This window comes from Muscardinus avellanarius (genome assembly GCF_963383645.1).
Source record: "Muscardinus avellanarius genome assembly, chromosome: 3".
Taxonomy (NCBI): domain Eukaryota; kingdom Metazoa; phylum Chordata; class Mammalia; order Rodentia; family Gliridae; genus Muscardinus; species Muscardinus avellanarius.
In genome coordinates, this window is record NC_137788.1 from 114,068,277 (window position 1) to 114,089,174 (window position 20,898).

Here is a 20,898-nt window from a genome sequence, read left to right on the forward strand (position 1 = left end):
GTGGGGACGCACACTTATAATCTCAGCACTTGGGAGGCTGAGACAGGAGGATTGCATAGGTTCAAAGACAGCCTCAACTACTTAGTGAGGCTCTCAGCAACTTAGTGAGACCCTGTTTCCAAGTAAAATATAAAATAGGTTTGGGAGAGTAGCCCAGAGGTAGAAGGCCCCTGTGTTTCACCACCACTACCACAAAAAAATAAATAAAACTAAAAAATAAAGGATAATAAATAAGGCTGGGCATGTAGCTTGAAGGTAGAATAAAAAACCCCTGGGTTTCATCCCCCAATACCATAAAAAAATAAAAAACAAATAGGGTTGGGGGTGTAGCTTGGTGGTAGAATGCCCTTTGGTTTCATCTCCAGCACCATAAATAAATTAATAAATAATACGGCTGGGATGTAGCTTGGAGGTAGAATGCCCTGGGCTTCATCCGCAGTACTACAAAAAAAGAAAGAAAGAAAGAAAAAGAAAAGAAAGAAAAAGAAATTGCCAGTGCCAACAGGGTGGCCAGGTTGGTGTCAGAATGGAGGAGGGCTTAAGGACCGACTGGGAAGAGGTGGTCCTTAGAAAAGTGGGCACCGTGGGAGACAGGTGTCCTGAAGAGAAGTGTAGGAGGGAAGGGAGTCCGGAAGGGAGTGGAGGTGTGTGTGAAGAGCAGGGGGTGGGCTGGGTGTGGTGGTGACACACGCGTGTAATCCCTGCGCTTGGGAGGCTGAGACAGGAGGATGGCACAGGTTCGAAGCCAGCATCACTACTGAGTGAGGCTCTCAGCAACTTAGTGAGACCCTGTTTCCAAATAAAGTATAAGATAGGGCTGGGGTGTAGTCTGGAGGTAGAAAGCTCCTGGGTTCCACCCCCAGCAACATAAAATAAAAGAGAAGGGGGTGCCCTCGGGGTGGGAGGAGGCGGCAGCCAGGGCCCTGATGCTGCGGCCTGTCCCTCTGCTGGTACTTCTCTGGGTGCCAGGGGTGATACCTTCTCCTTGCTCTGGTTTGTCCCCCAAACCAGTAGTTCTTACAACTTCTAGCTCCAGCCTGAGCAGAAAAACAGACTCTGAGTCCCCAAAGCAACCCGGCGTCCAACCCTGTTGAGACGTGTGCGGTGACCAAGAGCAGAGGTTTGCTTCCCACGCCGCGCGGCTCACGCTGTGCTGCCCCTCCAGGCCCCGGGAAGAGAACCACCGCGTCAGCCCAGAGCCCCTCGCCCTCAGCCTCCGCTCAGGCCCAGGCGACTTCGACAACAAGCACCGCTGCTGTATCAGACTCGACCTCCAGTGGCCCTACGACCCCGACCAGCAGCCCAGCCTCCTCAGGCTCGGCCTCTACCACGACCCCGACCAGCAGCCCAGCCTCCTCAGGCTCGGCCTCTACCACGACCCCGACCAGCAGCCCAGCCTCCTCAGGCTCGGCCTCTACCACGACCCCGACCAGCAGCCCAGCCTCCTCAGGCTCGGCCTCTACCACGACCCCGACCAGCAGCCCAGCCTCCTCAGGCTCGGCCTCTACCACGACCCCGACCAGCAGCCCAGCCTCCTCAGGCTCGGCCTCTACCACGACCCCGACCAGCAGCCCAGCCTCCTCAGGCTCGGCCTCTACCACGACCCCGACCAGCAGCCCAGCCTCCTCAGGCTCGGCCTCTACCACGACCCCGACCAGCAGCCCAGCCTCCTCAGGCTCGGCCTCTACCACGACCCCGACCAGCAGCCCAGCCTCCTCAGGCTCGGCCTCTACCACGACCCCGACCAGCAGCCCAGCCTCCTCAGGCTCGGCCTCTACCACGGCCCCGACCAGCAGCCCAGCCTCCTCAGGCTCGGCCTCTACCACGGCCTCGACCAGCAGCCCAGCCTCCTCAAGCTCGGTCTCTACCACGGCCTCAACGCTGTTAAGCTCGGCCTCCACCTCAGCCACAACCGGCAGCCCAGCCTCCTCAAGCTCAGCCTCTCCCACGACCCCCACCGGCAGCCCCACACCGTCGCGCTCGGCGCCCACTGCAGCCCACAGTAGCACCTCTCCTATGGCTACTACAACCCTGGCTGACCAGGAGACTCAGTCCTCAGCCACCAGCCAGCAAGCTCCCGTTTCCATCTCCCTGAGCAGCAGTACCGTTGCCAGTAGCACTCACCAGGGCACAGCACCCCCAGCCACCTCCTCCAATCACAGCTCTCCTGCTCCGCAGTCGACTCTTAGGGTTTCCTTCATCTTTCTGTCTTTTTACATCACGAACCTCAGCTTTAATTCTTCCCTGGAAGATCCCCACTCCACCTACTATCAAGAGCTGCAGAGGAACATCTCCAGATTGGTGGGTACCCGCCGTCCGGGGCTCCCCTAAAGCAGCTTTCAGAGCTGTCTGAAGCTTTTCAATCTCCTGAGTTCTTTTCCTCTTCCCCTCCCAGTTTTTGCAGATTTATAAACAAGACTTTGTGGGCTTCTCTAATATCGTATTCAGGTACGGTTCTGAACTATGTGTGTGCGCGGGGTGTGGGGTGCAGCTGCTGTGAGCGTGGGGGAGCCCGTGCGCTTGAGGCCGGCTGACATGCTGAGCCGGAGGCTGCGACCTGTGGTTGAACCGCTCACTCCCTATGACCAGGCCAGGATCTGTGATAGTGGAAGCGATTCTAACCTTCCTGGAGGGGACCACCAATGGCAACAGAGTAGAATCTCAGCTCACTGAGAATAAAGACGAAGCAGCCAAATATAACCTGGTCATCTCAAATGTGAAAGGTAAGGCTCTGCCCCGCGGGCTTCCTGGTCTCCCGCCTGCTGCTCGCGGGGCTCCTCTCTCTCTCTCTCTCTCTCTCTCTCTCTCTCTCTCTCTCTCTCTCTCTCGGTACAGGGGATGGAATCCAAGAACATTCTATCTATCTCCATGCTACACCCCCAGCCCATTTGCCCATTTTTTTATTCTGTGTGTGTGTGTGTGTGTGCGTGTGTGTGTGGTACTGGGGTTCCTGGAAGCCCTTCTACCTCCGGGCTACACTCTCAGACCCATTTTTACATTTTTATTTAGAAACAGGGTCTCCTAAGCCAGCGTGCACGGCTGGCTTCGAACCTGCGCGATCCTCCTGTCTCTGCCTCCCAAGCGCGGGGATTACAAGCGTGCGCCACCACGCCCGGCCATTTTTTTATTCTTTACATTGAACCCGGGTCTCACTGAGTTGCAGAGGGCCTAAGTAGCTGAGGCTGTCCGCGAACCACGATCCTCCCGTCTCAGCCTCCCAAATGCTGGGGTGACAAGCGTGCGCCACCACGCCCAGCTCTCCGTCCACCAATCTTGGGAAACTTCCTTGACTCTTGTTTTCTTTCTCTCTTTCTTTCTTTCTTTCTTTCTTTCTTTCTTTCTTTCTTTCTTTCTTTCTTCCTTTCTTTTTTGGTGGTACTGGGGTTCCTGGAAACCTTTCTACCTCCGGGCTACACTCCCAGACCTATTTTATATTTTTATTTGGAAACAGGGTCTCTTAAACCAGCGAGGCTGGCTTCAAACCTGCACGATCCTCCTGTCTCTGCCTCCCAAGCACGGGATTACAAGTGTGCGCCACCACACCCGGCTTCTTGCTTTTGTTTTTAGCACGGGAATTGGCATTTCCTGCCCAGTCTGGGTCTTGGGTACCAGGCTGGGGCATCGCCTTGCTGGTGCTGGTCAGTATCCTGGTTGCCTTGGCCATCTTATACCTCATCGCCTTGGTAAGTGCTCAGTTTCGATTCTTCGGCAGATTCTCCTGGTGGAGGGGACCCCATGGCCCACCATAACCCCTCCTATCACCCTAGGCTGTATGTCAATGCCGCCGAAGGAACTATGGGCACCTGGATATCTTTCCTAGCCGGGATACCTACCATCCCATGAGTGAATACCCTACCTACCACACCCATGGACGCTACGTGCCCCCTGGCAGTACCAGCCGCAGCCCCTATGAGGAGGTAAGGCTCGTTTACACAGACAGGGGATGGGATCAGAGGTCCTGGCTGAACAGGGGTACCTGAAAATGCAGTTTGTAAGAGGTGAGCCGTGTAGCCGGGCGTGTGGCACGTCTATATATAATCCCAGGACTTGGGAGGCTGGGATAGGACGGCAGGTTTGAGATCAGCCTATCAGCCTCAGCAACTTAGCAAGATCCTGTTTCATACTAAAATATAAAATGGGGCAGCCGGATGTGGTGGCGCACGCTTGTAATCCCAGTACTTGGGAGGCTGAGACAGGAGGATCGTGGTTTGCAGACAGCCTCAGCAACTTAGTGAGGCCCTCTGCAACTCAGTGAGACTGTTTCAAAATAAAGAATAAAAGCCAGGCGTGGTGGCCCATGCTTGTGATCCTAGCATTTAGGAGGCTGAGACAGGAGGATCGCGTAGGTACGAAGCCAGCCTCAGCTACTTAGTGAGGCTCTCAGCAACGCAGTGAGACCCTGTTTCCAAATAAAGAATAAAAATTAGGGCTGTGTGTATAGCTCGGAGGTAGAATGCCCCTGGGCTCCATTCCCAGTACCGAAAAAAGAAAGGGGACCTCTGGAGGGAGCGCCCTACTCCCAGCACTCCCCAAAGCGAGCTGCCTGCCTGTCTGCGTTCCTTCACCGCTGGCTGAACTGGCATGGGGTGGTGCTGAGAGGATGCCCAGAGGCAACATGGGCGGGGCACTGTGCCAGGGGAGCCTTCCTGCAGAGGGGCAAGAGTGCACTGGGCCCCGCTGGCCTTCCGGGAGTAGGCTGAGAAAGGCCGAGTGGGGTGCTGGGGTGGAGAGGAAGAAGTCTTCCCAGCCGGCCAGGTGGGTGGTGTGAAGTCAGGGCCCTCCTCCCTCTTCCCTCTCCTGGACAACTTTCTCTACCAGGACCTAGTAAATGATTACTGACTACTGCAGCCACCTGAGCCTGAAAGCCATTCAGGTTTTGGGAGGAGACAAGCGTTCCCTTCTCATGCCCCCATTTTCCTCCTCCTAGGAATCTCTCTATCCCCCCCCCCCACACACACAGCCTTTGGGCTGGAGGGAAAGGCTGCTGCTTGGCACGGGCAGGGGCAGAGGGGGGTGGGGGAAGGGGGGCCATAGGAGGAGTGTCCTGTTTACAGTCACCTGGCTGCTGGTGGGGCCGCAGGTGCGCTCTCCAAATTAACCCCTTGAGAGCCTGGCGCGATGGCGCACGCTTGTAATCCCAGCATTCGGGAGGCGGAGGCAGGAGGATTGCGGTTCACAGACAACCTCAGCTACCACTTAGTGAGGCCCTTTGCAACTCAGTGAGACCCTGTTTCCAAATAAAGAATCAAAACTAGGGCTGGGGGTGCAGCTCAGAGGTAGATTGCCCCTGGATTCCATTCCCAGTACCGCAAAAGAAAAAAAAAAAATTAACTCCTTGAAAACCAGTCAGGCCCCTGGACCTGTTTCCAGCCAAGGTGGGTGCGTTTGCCCCTCACCCCAATAAGTCCTTTTCCCTTCACCAGGTTTCTGCCGGCAATGGCGGAGGCAGCCTCTCCTACACGAACCCGGCGGTGGCAGCCACCTCTGCCAACTTGTAGGGACAGGTCGCGTGCCTGTCTCTGCCTCAGGTTCTGCACTGCCAGAGCCCCCTCCGCTCTGACCTGGGCTGGTGAGCTGGGAATTGGAGTGGGCCGACCACAGCCTCCCTCAGAACTTCTACCAAGCCCAGAGCCATCTTAGTCTGGAATCCCTGCCCAATCCTGGGGGATATATCTGGGGGCAGCCATGGCTCCCTGGAGGACTGGCCTAGAAATTATGGAGATGGGGGGGTGGGAACTCAAACATGGACGAATAAAATGTGGCCTCCTGTCACCCCAACTTATGGCCTCTTCTTTTCTTTTTAGTGATACTAGAGATTGAACCCAGCAGAGGCATCCTATCTCTGAGCTATGCCGCACAGGCCTATTTCATTCTTATTTCAAAACAGTGTCTCACTAAGTTGTCCAGGGCCGACCTCAAAAGTGGGATCCTTTCGTCTCAGCCTCCCAAGCACTGGGATCGCAGGTGCGTGCCACCACGCCCCGGTGAACTTGTGGTCTTTCCATCTGTGGCCAGTAGACAGGAGGGTGGTCAGAATGTCTCTGTGAAGGGGTCAGGAAAGAACCTTGGCCGGAAGGGAACCAGGGAAAGAGGGAGGTTTCGCTGAGCAGATGTGGGGAAGAGGTGACGCTGGGGTGCAGCGTGACCCGTGGGAGGACTCAGGAGTCACCTCTCCCCCATCACTACTGGCACAGGAGGAAGGAGGAAACGAAACGGAGGCAGCCGGGCTCAGGCGGACGGGCTCCTGGGCTCCTCCTGCAGCTATGGGGCCCTTTACCTGAGTTTCGCTCCAGCCCAACCCTCTTCTCTCTTGCTGGCAGCTGGCACCGAGCCCCCAGGCGACTCTATTCTTAGCTGTCCGGGTGTAAAGTAAATCCTTGGGCAACTGATAACAGCCACAGAGTCAACACCTCTTTGATAAGTGGGGGCTCTAGGTTGGATCTAGGCTTTGGCGCCAGGCCCATTCTGTCCCCTCCGGGCCCTGCCGCCCCACCCGCCGCTGCCTCTGGGGTGGGATTCCTGGCACCTTGAGCATGGGGAAGTTGTTCTGGTTCCCTGATCCCGGAGTCCTCAAACACTGCCCTCCACGGTCAGTCCAGAGAGCCTGAAGGGAGCAGCCCGAGAGCTGCGCCCCCTGGTGGCCAGGGCTGGGGCCCGGTGCAGGTGTGGCGGGAGGCTGGGAACACCTGGCTTGGGGACCTCCTGGCCTCAGGCGCCAGATCTACCCGGCACCTCCCGCCCTGACCAAGAGCAGGGCGCCCTGGAACGCTTCCACCCAAGCGCCACTGCACAGAAACAAAGACAGGCGGTCACGCTCGGGGAAGGCAGAAATGTGCCTGGCGTCACAGTTTATTGTTTATAAACCATGAAGCTTACAGCTGTTCCTGGGCACAGGCCTCGTGGTGCTCACTGCGGGGCGGGGTCGGCCGTGCAGCAGACAGCACCGGAGGCCTGGCCCGGCCCAGCGGGGACCTGCAGCCTGGGCTGGGTCCCCAAGGGAGACTTGGCACATTGGCATGGGTGCGGGACAGATAAAGCATGCAAGAGAAAGGACACGAGGGGCATGCGGCTGGGGGGGGGCAAGGGGACCCTAATAAATAAATAAATCAGGACAGGGTCCCCTCCCCCTCGAGGGCTAGGGAGGCCAGGCCTGCCTGCTCCAAGGCCGTAGTTGGGCATCCACTGGGCAGGGAGCTGGCCGAGGCAGAGGGCAGGGCTGGGGATCATGCCCAGCACCTGGGGGCCCTCCCTCCCATCAGCCTTGGCACAGGACAGAGATGAAGAAGGGGGCTCTCTCCATGATTTGGGTAAAATGCCAAGGACGGGCATGAGGCAGAGACTTGGTGGGCACAGGTGAGCAGGGGAGGCCCTGTGGTCAAGACAAAGCCCAGGAAAGACACAGACAGAGGGGAAGGGACAGGCCCAGCTTGCGGGGGAGCGGTCTGCCTAGGGATCAACCCGGCCGGGAGGTTTGGGGGACTAGGGCTCAGTGACAGATACCCCAGGTCTAGAAGAGGGTGCTGAGCGGCTCAGTCCAGCTTGGCGAAACCCCCAATGGTGACTTTCCGCTCAGACTTGGTGCCCACGGGCTCCTGGAGCTGGACGGCGCCACCCCCAATAAAGCAGAAGGCCGGGCACACAGGCCCGGAGCAGTCCAGCGGGCACTCGAGGAGCCCACGGAAGGACACAGCATCCAGGAAGGAAACGCGGCCCCGCTCGTAGTCCAAGCAGATGCCCAGGCGGGGCGGCAGGGGCACCGTGCAGCCGGCCGCCGGGCCATCCCGCCCGGTCAGCCCCGCATTGGCGTTGGCCCCGGACCCCAGCAGAATCTTGCCCATGCCGATGGTAAGGAAAGCAAAGGGTGGCGATGCCTCCACGGTGGCGTCCTCGGCTCCGCTGTCGTGGCCACTGTCTGGGTCGTACCTGCAGGAGTGGGCGTTGCGTAGGAGGAAGGATGCTGGGGTGGTAGAGTTATGGGGGTGGGGGCAGGGGGCTGAGATGTTGGAAGGATGGAATGTTGAGGCAGGGAGGGGTGGAACGGATTAATTTGGGGTATTGAGGACACGGTGCTGAAGAGGCAGGCTGGCGAGGGGGTTGGGGGATCGGTTTGATGGGAAAAGGCGGTACTGAAAGGAAAGCCCATCAGTAAGAGAGATCCTGGGAAAAGTGGTGCCAAGGACCCTGAAGTACTGTGATGCTGATGGAGACCAGAAGGCCATGTGGAAATAGTACTGGAAAGAGGGTTTGGGGAGTCAGGAAGAATGAGGGCTTAGTAGCCGGGCGTGGTGGTGCACGCTAGTAAGCCCAGCATTCGGGAGGCTGACAGGAGGATGGTAGGTTCAAGGCCAGCCTCAGTAACTTAGCAAAACCCTGTTTCAAACTGAAAAAAAAAAAAAAAAGGACTAAAGGTATAGCTCAAAGGCAAAATGCCCCTGGGATCCAGGCGTGGTAATCCTAGTACTTGGGAGGCTGAGACAGGAGGATTCGGGTTCGCAACCAGCTTCAGCTACTTAGTGAGACCCTATTTCAAAATAAAGACTAAAAAATTGGGCTGAGGGTATAGCTTGGAGGTAGAATGCTCGTGGGTTCCATCCCCAGTACCGCAAAGAAGAAAAATAAAGAGAAAAAAAGAGCCAGGCGTGGTGGTGCACGCTTGTAATCCCAGTATTTGGGAGGCCGAGATGGATCACAGACAGCCTCAGCTACTTAGTGAGGCCCTTTGCAACTCAGTGAGACCCTGTTTCCAAAAAAAGAATAAAAAATAAGGCAGGGGGTGTAGTTCAGAGGTAGAATATCCCTGGGTTCCATCCCTAAAAAAAAAAAGGACGTGGGGGCCAGGGGCAGCAGTAGAGGCAGGTTGTTTAAGGGAAGAATTTGGGTTGTTGAGAAAAGATGTGGGTAAAGGAGGTCTCGGAGAGAAAAAGGTTCATGGAGAAAGGAATTTGGAAGCGGGGTGCTAGGGAGGAGTGAGGCTGGAGGGGAGATGTCCCGATCCTGAGTGGCAGATGGAAGTGGCAGTAGATCCCTCTGTCAGCTGCTCCCAACCACACTCTGTTCCGGATACTTCCTCCTCAGCGTGCCCAACCTGACCCCAGAAGTCTGCGTCCCCTTGCACCCCGGCTCCGCCCCTGCTCCCCATCCCCATCCCTTCCAGAGGAGCCTGACCTGGGGCTGATGACATCCGGAGCACCCTGGAAGCTCTCCTGAAGCTTGCTTTCCAGCCCGACGCCCACCTTGACCAAATACGAGGCGGGGTCTACGGCGCAGGCCCAGTAGCTGCGGCCCTGGGTCACAGCCACGTCGCCCAGGACGACGTCCACACTCAGGTGGCAGCCGGTCAGCAGCCGGTCAGCAGCCAGCAGCAGGGGCAGCCCCGGGACGCTGCGCACGGCGCGCTGGTCCTTGCTGATGGCCAGGCGCTCCCGGCTGGCACCCCAGCGGCCGTCCAGGAAGAAGTGCAGGACTGGAGGTGACAGGAGGGAGGAGACGGAAGGATTCAGAGATAAACACAGGCACTGGCAACTGAGGTGTTAGCACCAGACACTGGGGCTTTCTTTCTTTCTTTCTCTCTTTCTTTCTTTTTCTACCTCTGGGCTACATCCTCAGCCCTATTTTTTATGCTTTATTCTATTTTATTTTTGGTGGTGCTGGGGGTGGAACCCAGAGGCTTTCTACCTCCGGGCTATACTCCCAGACCTTTTTTTTTATATTTTATTTGGAAACAGGGTCTCACTAAGTTGCGGAGAGCCTCACTAAGTAGCTGAGGCTGGCTTTGAACCCGTGCGATCCTCCTGTCTCAGCCTCCCAAGTGCGGGGATTACAAGCGTGCGCCACCACGCCCGGCTTATGCTTTATTTTGAAACAGGGTCTCACTGAGTTGCAGAGAGCCTCACTAAGTAGCTTTCTTTTTTTTTTTTTTCTGAGCTCAGCCCTATTTTGTGTGTGTGGTACTGGGGATGGAACCCAGGGTTTTTCTACCTCCAGGCTATACTCTCAGACCTTATTTTATATTTTATTTGGAAACAGAGTCTCACTAAGTTGCTGAGAACCTCACTAAGTAGCCGAGGCTGGCTTCGAACCAGTGGGATCCTCTTGTCTCAACCTCCCAATTCCTGGGATAACAAGTGTGTGCCACCACGACCGGCCCAGCCCTCTTTTTTATTCTTTTTTTTTTTTTTTGCGGTACTGGGGATAGAACTCAGGGGCATTCTACCTCTGAGCTACAGCCTCAGCCCTATTTTTTATTCTTTTTTTTTTTTGGTGGTACTGGGGTTCCTGGAAGCCCTTCTACCTCTGGGATACACTCCCACGGGCTACACTCCCAGACCTATTTTTTTAACTTTTTTATGTGGAAAAAGGGTCTCTTAAGCCAGCGAGGCTGACTCCGAACCAGCGCGATCCTCCTGTCTCTGCCTCCCAAGCACAGGGATTACAAGCGTGCACCACCACGCCCGGCTCTATTTTTTATGCTTTACATTGAAACAGGGTCTCACTGAGTTGCAGAGGGCCTCACTAAGTAGCTGAGGCTGTCTGCGAACCATGATCCTCCTGTCTCAGCCTCCCAAATGCTGTGATTATAAGCATGTGCCACCACATCCAGCTCTTTTTTTTTTTTTTTTTTTTGAAACAGGGTCTGGCTAGGTTATCACAGTCTTCCTAAATTGCTGAAGCTGGCCTCAAACCTGGACCCTCCTATCTCAGGCCCCCAAATAATGGGCGGCTGATATCATCACCTCAGCTTCTGCTTTGTTTTTACCTACAGCATCTCACAACAGTTGAAATCTCACTGTGAAGCATTATTATTTATTATTCCTGTAGAAGAGGACTCAGATTCAGAGAGGGTGAAAAACTAGACCAAAAACGTAGTTAGATAAAGTGTCAGAGCTGGGATTTGAACCCAGCTGCCTGGCTCCAGAGTTGAGTAAGCGTAGCTCGCTCTGTGTGTGGAGGGGACGAGGGACCGAGCCCGGGGCTCTCTACCACTGAGCTACACGCTATACCCTCAGCCCTTCTCTCTCTCTCTCTCTCTCTCTCTCTCTCTCTCTCTCTCTCTCCCTCCCTCCCTCCCTCCCTCCCTCCCTCCCTCCCTCCCTCTCTGGCATTGGGGAATGGAACCCAGGAGCATTCTACCTCTGAGCTACACCCCCAGCCCTATTTTTCTTTTTTTTTTTTTGGTGGTACTGGGGTTCCTGGAAGCCCTTCTACCTCCGGGATACACTCCCATGGGCTACACTCCCATACCTATTTTTTAACTTTTTTATGTGGAAACAGGGTCTCTTGAGCCAGCCAGGCTGGCTCTGAACCAGTGTGATCCTCCTGTCTCCGCCTCCCAAGCACGGGGATTACAAGCGTGCGCCACCACGCCCGGCCCAGTCCTATTTTTTATTCTTTACATTGAAACCGGGTCTCACTGAGTTGCAGAGGGCCTCACTAAGTAGCCGAGGCTGGCTAAGAGCCTGTGTCCTCCTGTCTCAGCCTCCCGAGTGCTGGGATGACAAGCGTGCGCCACCACGCCCGGCTGCCCTTTTCATTTTGAGACAGGAGGTTGCTCAGGTGCCCTGGCTGGCCTTGAGCTTGCGTCCTCCAGCCTCAGCTTCCCAAGCGGCTGGGACCCCAGGCCTGCGCCCTGTGCCCGCGGAGCCGCTGCCCTTCCAGCGCTCACCCGGAACCAGCTGCCTCCTGGGCCGCCCTCCGGCTCACTTACCAGGTGCGGGGGGCGTGTGTAGGTACACGTCTTCGCTGTACTCCCCGTAGCCGGCCTTGTTGCAGCCCCGGACACGCAGCACGTACACGGAGCCGGTGTCGGGGTTCTCCAGCAGGGCGCTGGTGCCCCTCACCTCTTCCCGCCGCTGCCAGCGGGTGGGGCCCGGCTGGGCGGGCACATCCGTGCGCCGGAACTCCACGGTGTAGTGCCAGGCGGGCGGCGAGTGCGGGGGCAGTCGCCAGCACAGGAAGATCTGGTCATAGGCAAAGGTGCGCTGGGTGTCAATGACGGGCGCCTCAGGCACTGTGGAAGAGACAGGGGGTCAGTGAGGGCCTGGCCGCTGGGCTGGCATGGAGGGCAGGGCAGGCGGGAACAGGGAAAGCAGCGGGAGCCGGGGGGTGAGTGTGGGTGAGGGCTTTGGGGGGCAGGGCAGGGCCCCAGGAGAACGAGATGGAAAAGTGGGGGTCCTGGCCCGTCACTAAGCCCCTGGCCTGGGGAAGCCACTTCCCCTTAAAGGATCTATTTCTGCCTTGCTCACATGAGGGCATCTGACCAGATCGTTTCTGGGGCGCCTTCTAGCTGAGTTAAAAGAAGCCCGGGGAGGGAGGGGGTGAGGCAGGTAGAGGCCACTGGGACCCAGGCAAGAGGGCCCTGAGGTTCGGAAAGCTGGGGGGCAGGATGCTGAAGACGGTGCTAGGGCCAGAAAATGGGGAGATGGAAGGAGAGAAAGCCGGAGCAGGGCAGATGGTGAGGTGAGGGGTGGGGGGGCAGCGAAGTCCAGGGAGGGACAAGGGTCACGGGAAGAAAAGGTCAAAGGGCCAGGATTGGGAATGGCCCGCAAAAGGCTGGAGAGAGAGGCTGGTGTGGGTCCAGTGAGGGGACCCAGAGGCCTGGCGGGCAAGAAGGGGAGAGTGAGTGGGTGGCCGAGCTGCATGGGAGCGCGGGACGGGAGGGGGCCCAGCGTGGGCAGGGCCCCCGGGGCAGGACCGCTGACTTGCCTGGGTGGTCCGGAGCAGAGTCCGCGGTAGCCACAGCCTACAAACAAACAGAGGGAGAAGCGGCGCTGAGCGCGGAGGACGCTGTGGCGGCAGGGTGGGCTGGGCTGGGCTGGGCGAGGCGTGGCGGGAGGTGCCCGGGGAGCGCTGCCCCCCGGCCCGCTGCTGGGGAGGGAGGGAGGGGGCTGAGGCTGGGCGGGGCCCGGCTCTCTCCTTACCTCTCAGGAAGCTGAGCTCGGTCAACAGTTTCATCTCGCGCCCCACGTCAAGCTGGCAGTGGCGGAAGGAGGAGCTGGCTGCGGGCCTGAATGTCTGCAGGGCCTCGGTAGCTCGGGCGATCCTGGGATGGGCAGGCAGGGGTCAGGCACCTTCTTTGTCTGCCCCTAGCGCCTTGGCCTCTGCTTTGGGCCTCTCCCTTGCCCCCTGGAAGATCCTCTAAGCCCCAACTCTCCGCTTGGCCCTGGTCCGACGCTAAGCGCAACCCCTGCCGCCCAGGCGCCTGTGCCCCATCCTCGACACCCCCGGGTACCTGTTGTGCAGCTGCTTGGCTGCTTGCACGAAGCAAGGCTGGTCCGCTTCCTTAAGCACTTCCTGGGCATAGCCCACCAGGCCGGAGCCGTCCAGCAGGCTCTGGTGCTCTTGGAGCTGCACGCCGAGCCGGGCCAGTCGCTCCTGCTGACACTCTTCGATGGCTTGGAGTAGTGATGCCCGTTTCTCTTCCAACACGGCCCCCAGCCCCCGCACCAGCTGCGACACCTCCTCTTTCGCCTGCTGACCGCTCACCTGTCCAGGAAGCAATACCCAGAGCAAATAAAACACTACCATCTGGTGCCAGCCTCTGGGACACCACACCACGGCCAGGGACACAGGAGGTCTGGGGGAATCTGCCCCCATCTCAACAGGACCAGACTCATGGCTGCCAAGGCGCTTGTACCCCCGATGAGCTCAGCTCCTTACCACCTGTGCTAACCATCCTGGAATCCTACATCGTAACTTAGGGGACAGAGATTCCCTCTACTTTTCTCCTGTGGCCTGAATCTAGAAACCCAATTGATGCAGGAGAGAAGCATACAACCCTTTACAAGCCGGGCGTGGTGGCGCAGCCTTGGAATCCCAGCATGTGGGAGGCTGAGACAGGAGGATCCTGTTTCACAGACAGCCTCAGCTACTGAGTGAGGCTCTTCACAACTCAGTGAGACCGTGTTTCAAAATAAAGAATAAAAAATAGGGCAAGCCGGGCATGGTGGTGCACGCTTGTAATCCCAACGCTTGGGAGGCTGAGACAGGAGGATCACACAGGTTCAAAGCCAGCCTCAGCTACTTAATGAGGCTCTCAGCAACTTAATGAGACCCAAATAAAATATAAAAATTTCCAAATAAAATATAAAAGTTTCCAAATAAAATATAAAATAGGTCTTGGAGTATAGCCCAGAGGTAGGAAGCCCCTGGGTTCCAGTCCCATTACCACACACACACACACACACACACACAAATAGGGTAGGGGTTGTAGCTTGGAGGTCAAATGCCCCTGGTTCCATCCCCAGAACCCCCCCCCCCCACACACACACAGAAAAACAGAGGGGCGTGGTGGCACATGCCTATAATCCAAGTACTTGGGAGGCTGAGATAGGAGGATCACAATTTGTGGTTAGCCTCAGCAATTTAGTGAGGCCCTCCACAATTTAGTGAGACCCTAAAAACAAAAATACATATGCCGGGCATGGTGGTGCATGCTTGTAGTCCCAGCACTTGGGAGGCTGAGACAGGAGGATTGAGAAGGTTTGAAGCCAGCCTCAACTACTTAGTGAGGCTCTCAGGAACTTAGTGAGACCCTGTTTCCAAATAAAGTATAAAAGAAGTCTGGGAGTGTAGCCTGGAGGTAGAAAGAAAGCCCCTGGGTTCCACCCCCAGTACCAAAACAAAACAAAACCCACAAAATAGGGCTGGAGGTGTATCTCAGAGGTGGAATGCCCCTGGATTCAATCCCAGTAACACACACACACACACACACACACACACACACACACACACACACACACTGGACAGGGTAGTTAATTCTAGGGATGTTGCTAAGAGACAGAGTGATAGAAGGTAGGGAAGATAAAGGTTTCTTTGAACATTCAGTGTCTCTGGGTTCGCTGCAGCCCTAGTGCCAATCTCTGGTGACTAAGTTTATGTTTTAGGTCTTGGTACATGAAGGGCATCCATTCTGAACAAATCTTTTTTTTTTTTTTTTTTTCCTTTGCTACTCGGGATGGAACCCAGGGCATTCTAACTCTGAGCTACACCCCCTGCCCTATTTTTTATTCTTTATTTTGAAACAGGGTCTCACTAAGTTGTGGAGGGCCTGAGTCGCTGAGGCTGTCCGCGATCTGCGATCCTCTGGTCTCAGCCTCCCAAATGCTGGGATTACAAGCGTGTGCCACGACGCCTGGCTCTTGTTTTTATTTTTTGAAACAGGGTCTCACTGAGTTGCAGAGGGCCTCGCTAAGTGTCCGAGGCTTTTTATGAACTGCAATTCTCCAGTCTTTCTTCCGGAATGCTGGGATTACAAGCCTGTGCCACCACGCCCAGCGTTTTAAAATTTTTTGGTACTGAGGTAGCTGAATCCAGAGGTGTTCTACCTCGAACCTAAACCCCAGCCCTATTTTATTTTTTATTTTTTTGGCACTGGGGTATTCTACCTCCAACTCACAACTCCAATCCAATTTTATATTTTATTTCAAAATAGGGTCTCACTAAGTTGTGGAGGATCTTGATAAGTTGCTGAGACTGGTCTCAAACCTGCCATCTTGTCGCAGCCTCCTAAATACTGGGATTATAGGCGTGCACCACCATGCAGGCTTGTTTGCTTATATTTATTTATTTATTTATTTATTTATTTATTCATTTATCTGGGTACTGGGAATTGAACCCAAGGGTGTTCTACCTCTGAGCTGTATCCCCAGCCCTATTTTACTTTTTATTTTATTTTTTTACAATACTATAGATTTAACCCAAAGGCATTCGACCTCTGAGCTACACTCCCAGCCCTATTTTTTTTTTATTCTTCATTTTGAAACAGGGTCTCACAAAGTTGCAGAGGGCCTCACAAGTTGCCAAGGCTGGCCTGCACACCTACCATCCTCCTGTCTCAGCCTCCCCAGTACTGGGTGACAAGTGTGCACCGCCACGCCTAGCCAATCCTAACCCCTTAAGGGCAAACCCATACAAGAAAAGCCAAGACTGCACTCATGCCCCCTGGGAGTGTACTAACTAATGTCCACTGGCGGCTGTCCACCCTTACTGTCCATCTTCATGACACAGCTGTAGGTGTTGAGCCTCAGCTGTCCCCCTGAGTTACAGCCACCCCACCCTGCTGGGGCCCCAGGTATGGCCTGGGGTGCTGGCGCTCCTGCCAAGTTCAGCCAGAGCCCCCACCCCACACACGTGCGTCCCTTGTGGGCTTCATGACCTGGCACAGGTGATGGGGGCGTGCACCCTGCCCCCTTCCCGCCCTCCACTTCTAGGCGGGGCCGCCCTGCCCTTTCTCACCTCGGTGTGTCTGACCGTCTCCTCCAGCTCGCAGATCTGGGTCTGTACCGTGTCCTGGTTTCCCAGGATGTACGTTAGGCTCTTTGTCAGCTTGTCCTGAGGTGGGGGGAAAACGAGGTGGGCATCACGCCTGGCTCGACAGAAGCCAGCAGTTAGAGGTTTTGAGCCGGGCGTGGTGGCGCACGCTTGTAATCCCAGCGCTTGGGAGGCTGAGACAGGATTATCGTACAGGTTCGAAGCCAGCCTCAGCTACTTAGTGAGGCTCTCAGCAACTTAGTGAGACCCTGTTTCCAAATAAAATATAAAATAGGTCTGGGAGTGTAGCCCGGAGGTAGAAAAGCCCCTGGGTGCCACCCTTAGTACCACACACACACACAAAAAAAGATAAAAAGATAAAAAGAAAAGAAACAGGTTCTGAGAGCTGCTTTGGGGCAGAGTAAGGAAGGAGGGGTCCTCACCTTGAGGGCCTGGTAGGCGTTGAGCACTGGTGTGATCTTGTGCCCGCTGTGGGTGCGCCGCACCCGGCAGAGTTGGCATACCAGCCGCTGACAGGTCTTGCAGTAGTGGGTCACCTCTTCCTTGTGGTCTGGGCACATCAGGCCCTAGGGACGCATAGAGCACAGTGAGGGGTGTGCCCAAGGTTCTAACCTCTGGCTGGAGCGGCCAGGTGGCCTCCCTCCCCGGTCCGCTGGTGGCGCTCCACAGTGCCACCTGGTGGTGCACACTGGTACCGCAGCGCCTTTCCTGCAGTCTCCAGGCAAAGCCCAGTTCAGCAGCCTTGCTCTCCTCCCTTAGTCTACCCCGCGGGGATGTGTGTAATAGCAATAATAATCACAACTATTAATGATAACTAACCTAGGCTTGTAGTTCATAATTAGCCTTGTCCATTTGGTTCACTGCTGTATCCCCAAAGCCTAGAATAGCACTGTGCTATTTACTTATTATTTTTTTGTGGTACTGGGGATTGAACCTACTAGGGGCATTCTACCTCCATAGACCCCTGGCCCCTTTTTTTGTGGTCCCGGGGATAGAATCCCGGGGGCATTCTACCTCTGAGCTCCACTCTCAGCCTGATTTTTTTTTTTTTTTTTTTTTTTTTTGGTGGTACTGGGGATGGAATCTAGGGGCCTTCTACCTCTGGGCTACACTCCCAGACCTATTTTATATTTTACTTGGAAACAGGGTCTCATTAAGTTGCTGAGAGCCTCACTAAGTAACTGAGACTGGCTTTGAACCTGTGCGATCCTTCTGGCTAAACCTCCCAAGTACTGGGATTTTGAGCGTGCACCGCCGCACCTGGCTTGATTTTTTATTCTTTATTTTGAATCGGAGTCTTGCTAAGTTACAGAGGGCCTCACAAGTTGTTAAGGCTGACCACAAACCTCCGGTCCTCCTGTCTCAGCCTCCCAAAGACTGGGACTACAAGCGTGGGCCACCACGCCTGGCTCCCCAGCCCTATTTTTTAGTTTTATTTTGCAATAAGGGTCTCACTAATTTGACGAGACTCACTACTTGAGAAGGCTATCCTCTAACCTGCGATCCTCCTGCCTCAACCTCCTGAGTCAGTGCACCCTTGTGTCTGACTAGGTGACGCTTTCTCAGCAGTGAAAAGCCCAACCCACCTCCTCTTGGAAGCTAGCGCCAGGCACCCCATCCGCTCAGCACCACCCAGTCCCTCCCTCCCCACGCCCTGCAAGGGCTGGCTCACCTTAGGGCGGAAGGAGAGGGTGGGCAGGGTGGGCTCGTGCTGGGCCTTCTGGGTGCCCCAGGGATGGAAGAGCTTGAAACACTCATTGCAGAAGGTGGCCCGACACTCCGTGCAGCCCTTGGTGGCCTCTAGCGGCGGGGGCTTGCACAGCTGACACAGGATGGCGCCTCCCACGCTCACGCTCTGGCGGTACCGCTCCACCACCCTCTCCAGGGTCAGGTTCCGGAAAAGCCCCGCCAGGCCCCGCTCCCCCAGTTCCACATCACCCTGGCAGGCCGGGCAGGGGAACATGATCGCCTGGGGGTGCAAAGCGCCGCGCTTCCGCCCGGGATATGTCCCAAAGCCTGTGGATAGACCCGGGGGTAGAGGAGGTGAGCCTTACAGCTGGCTGGGGTGGGGGAAGTCTGTTCTATTTAAACATTAGATTTATTTATTTATTTATTTATTTATTTGCGGTATTGGGGATAGAACCCAGAAGCATTTTACCTCCAAGCTCCACCCCCAGCCCTATTTTTTATTCTATATTTGGAAACAGGGGTCTCACTGATGTGCAAAGGGCCTCACTAAGTAGCTGAGGCTGTCTGCAAACCGCGATCCTCCTGTCTCAGCCTCCCAAATTCTGGGATTACAAGCGGGCCAGCCAGCCTGGCTCCCCACCTGATTTAAGCAGCCGGTCCAGGCGATCTGGCTTTGGGAGGGTTCTCCGGGAGAGGCGAGGGCTGCGGGTGGATGGTGTGGAGGCAGGAGAGGTGGGCTCCGAGCTGGGGTCCCCACCATGGCCTATGTAGCCCTGCTGGCCCAGCACTTCCCGGGCACAGGCCTGGCACACGTTGTGGGTACAGGGCAGCACCAGCGGCTGCTTGTACATCTCTTGACACACAGGACACAGTAGCTCCTTCTCCATGTTCTTCATGCTGGTCTGTGGAGGGACCAGGAGATGGGGTCAGAGCTTGGACGCGTGGGGGGGGGGCACGTCTCAGCGGGTCCCGGCCTTCTGAGCTACTTCTTGGGCGCTCCGAGGTGAGACAGCTGCCTGTGGGTTCTGCCCAGTGCCTGCCTTAACCTGGTTTAGACACCTTCCCAGCCCTCTCTGGCCCGGGTCTGCCTCTCTCCTGCAGGGCTAAAGGTCCTCAGAAAAGAACAGCCTGGCGCTCGGGCCTCCCAGCTTCACGCCCCTCCCCCACCGCGCCGCCGCCAGCGGCCGGGCAGGCGGCAGCCCTCACCTGTCTCCATCCCTCCATTCTGGGCAGCCAGGCCCCCGCATTTATCTCAAGGGCACCGCCCATCCTGCAGCTCCGTGCGGACCCCCGCCCCTTTCTCCAGCATCCCCTAGCACGCATGACTCCTCCCTACAGCTGGGTCCCCGCTAGCTGTCCATCCATCCTCCTGCCGCGACTCAGGCCTGCGGCCGCCCCGGCCTCCAGCCTCCATCCTCCGCTTCCCCACCCATCTTCCAGAGCACCCCCCTCCCCCACGCCGACCCATTCCCCTTCGCCCCCTAGTCTCGGGCTCTCCGGTCCCTTCCTGCGGCGCCACCAAGGCGGCTGCAGACAGCCCCTGCCCCAAGCTGCGGGTGGGGGAGAGCGCCCCGCCTACACGCCCCCTCCCCACCGGAAGTATCCCTCCCCCTTTGGGTGGCAGGGGTCCTCAGGCTAACGCCCCACCCCCACACCTCACCTTGGTCCCTCTCTTCGCAGCCATCCCGGTCAGGGGCGCAGCTGACACAAAGGAGGGAGGGACAGGGAGGGAGGGGGAAGGAAGTGGTGGGGGGAGCGGGGTTGGCACCGCCCCTGGGAGAGCCGGGCACGGGTTGCCATGACGACCGCAGGCTCCGAAGCAGCCCTGAGTGGGGGTGCGGTGGGGTGGGGTGGGGTCCCGGGGAGGAGTCCAAATCGGGAGCTGCACTCTGTCTGGGGCAAGCTCGACATCATCCCCCACCGGCCCTCGGTTTTCTTGGAAAATATCCAAGCTCACGCATGCCCTCTTCTCCCGGCATGGCTCCTTTCCCCGCAGCCCCAGCCCCGGTGCCCGGCTGGCTGGCGGCCACCCCATCCCGCCCGCTGCATCCCCCCTGCAGCTCCGCGTCGCTCCCGCCCAGCGAACCCGCGTCTTCACCGCCCTCACCTCCGCGGCTATCCCTCTCACACCCGCATGCTGACCCTCCCAGCCACCCAGCTGTCTCCATGCCAGCATCGTCCGAGATCCCCACCTGTTCGAGGTGGCCGGTCCGGGCACCCTCTATCCTCCCTCCCTTCCCTCGACCCCACCTTAACTCACACTGATGCGGACCAGAGCATCCATGATGGACGTGAAGGTCTGCATATCCTCTCCCTCAGCCATGGCCCTACCGTGCCCGCCCGCCCCCGGCGCCCGATCCTGGCTGCGGCTGCGAACCCCGGGCTCGATGCAGGAGCCCGGTGGGGGTGTGGGGAAAGGTGGAGGGTGAGGTGTCACTGCGCATGCTCCAGGGGCCAGCCTCGAACAGCGCCGGTCGGGGTAGGGGGTGGGAAATAGTTCTCCCCACGTGGTTCTGGAAAGGCGTTGGGGGGGTTGGGTAACATGGAATGGTATTTGAGGGGGAGCCATTGCTCATGTCAGAATTCTTCATTGGATCCTAATTTTGCTCCTATAAGGCGAGAGGTTAGTTCCCGAGGAATTTGAGTTCCAGGTGGGGAGCAACACCTTATGGGTGGGCGAAAGTCCACGGGAGCCGGGCGTGGTGGCCCACGCTTGTAATCCCAGCATTTGGGAGGCTGAAACAGGAGGATCACAGGTTCATGGCCAGCCTCAGCTGCTTAGTGAGGCCCTTTACAACTCAGAGAGACCCGGTTTAAAATAAAGAATAAAAAATAGGGCTGGGGGTGGAGCTCGGAGGTCGAATGCCCCTGGGTTCCAGCCCCAGTACCGAAAAAAAAAAAAAAAAAAAGTCCACGGGAGATGTGGAGGCAATGAACGCG

The 20,898-nt window shown here is 56.9% G+C and overlaps 2 protein-coding genes across 3 annotated transcripts; one reads left to right on the forward strand and one right to left on the reverse strand.

The window, feature by feature from the left end:
• Positions 1–2,016: 2,016 nt before the first annotated feature.
• On the forward strand, positions 2,017–5,498 carry MUC1 (mucin 1, cell surface associated; the record flags this gene model as incomplete). Its single annotated transcript, XM_080691580.1, has 4 exons — positions 2,017–2,301; positions 3,594–3,683; positions 3,768–3,917; positions 5,424–5,498. The coding sequence occupies 4 exons, from the start codon at positions 2,017–2,019 to the stop codon at positions 5,496–5,498; spliced, it is 600 nt and encodes a 199-aa protein (XP_080547706.1).
• A 2,031-nt stretch (positions 5,499–7,529) lies between these two features.
• TRIM46 (tripartite motif containing 46) lies at positions 7,530–20,476 on the reverse strand (the record flags this gene model as incomplete). Of its 2 annotated transcripts, none has more annotated exons than XM_080691868.1 (10): positions 20,219–20,476; positions 18,599–18,860; positions 17,942–18,285; positions 16,692–16,835; positions 16,234–16,329; positions 13,229–13,482; positions 12,918–13,039; positions 11,705–12,007; positions 9,166–9,463; positions 7,530–7,923 (listed from the first exon to the last, which is right to left on the reverse strand). In XM_080691868.1, the coding sequence occupies exons 1-10, from the start codon at positions 20,279–20,281 to the stop codon at positions 7,530–7,532; spliced, it is 2,280 nt and encodes a 759-aa protein (XP_080547994.1). In that variant the 5' UTR covers positions 20,282–20,476. The 2 variants fall into 2 exon arrangements, with proteins under 2 accessions (XP_080547994.1, XP_080547993.1); XM_080691867.1 differs by lacking the exon at positions 20,219–20,476 and adding an exon at positions 19,619–19,758.
• Between the last annotated feature and the right edge of the window lie 422 nt (positions 20,477–20,898).